The sequence below is a fragment of the Penaeus monodon genome, chromosome 21, assembly GCF_015228065.2.
Source record: "Penaeus monodon isolate SGIC_2016 chromosome 21, NSTDA_Pmon_1, whole genome shotgun sequence".
Lineage (NCBI taxonomy): Eukaryota > Metazoa > Arthropoda > Malacostraca > Decapoda > Penaeidae > Penaeus > Penaeus monodon.
In genome coordinates, this window is record NC_051406.1 from 30,368,588 (window position 1) to 30,369,061 (window position 474).

At 33.8% G+C, this 474-nt stretch overlaps 1 protein-coding gene across 1 annotated transcript in view; it reads right to left on the reverse strand.

Moving 5' to 3' along the window:
* LOC119586420 (peroxisomal acyl-coenzyme A oxidase 3-like) overlaps positions 1 to 474 on the reverse strand; it is a gene marked incomplete at both ends in the record, with an annotated part of 36,523 nt that overhangs the window by 2,466 nt on the left and 33,583 nt on the right. Inside the window, 1 exon segment of the mRNA XM_037935142.1 lies at positions 269 to 391. Within this exon segment, the coding sequence (XP_037791070.1) occupies positions 269 to 391 (123 nt within the window).

Below are 474 nucleotides of genomic sequence, written 5' to 3' on the forward strand. Positions count from 1 at the left end.
TTCAACTCTTTGCTTTTGCAAAGATGGAAAAGATCATCCCACACTTAGTTACATTAAACAGGTGAGATCTGGTAGGCCTAGTGATAAAGTTGTGTAAACACAATTAACTACCAAAAACTAAATTGAACCTGCTTATAGCTGGCACCAATGGTTTAACAATGACATCTAAAAATTCTAGAGAATACTGCATATCTAATGGCACTATGATTTGATTCTTTTAATGGATTAGATTTTACAAAAAAGGTGCAAATTTATATGGATTTCTTACTACTCTATCCTTGTCTGTGGCATCCAGCATTTCCATGCGAAATTCTGCAAATAACCTATGGAAACACTTTGTGAAGTTATCCATGGCATATGTTGCTGCAATGTAGGGGAACAGACGCCATTGCTGAAACAAGAGATAAATTTTTTGTTAGAAATAACAAAAACATTAATCTATCCCTTTTTTTGTGAATCCGTTTCATAATGCTT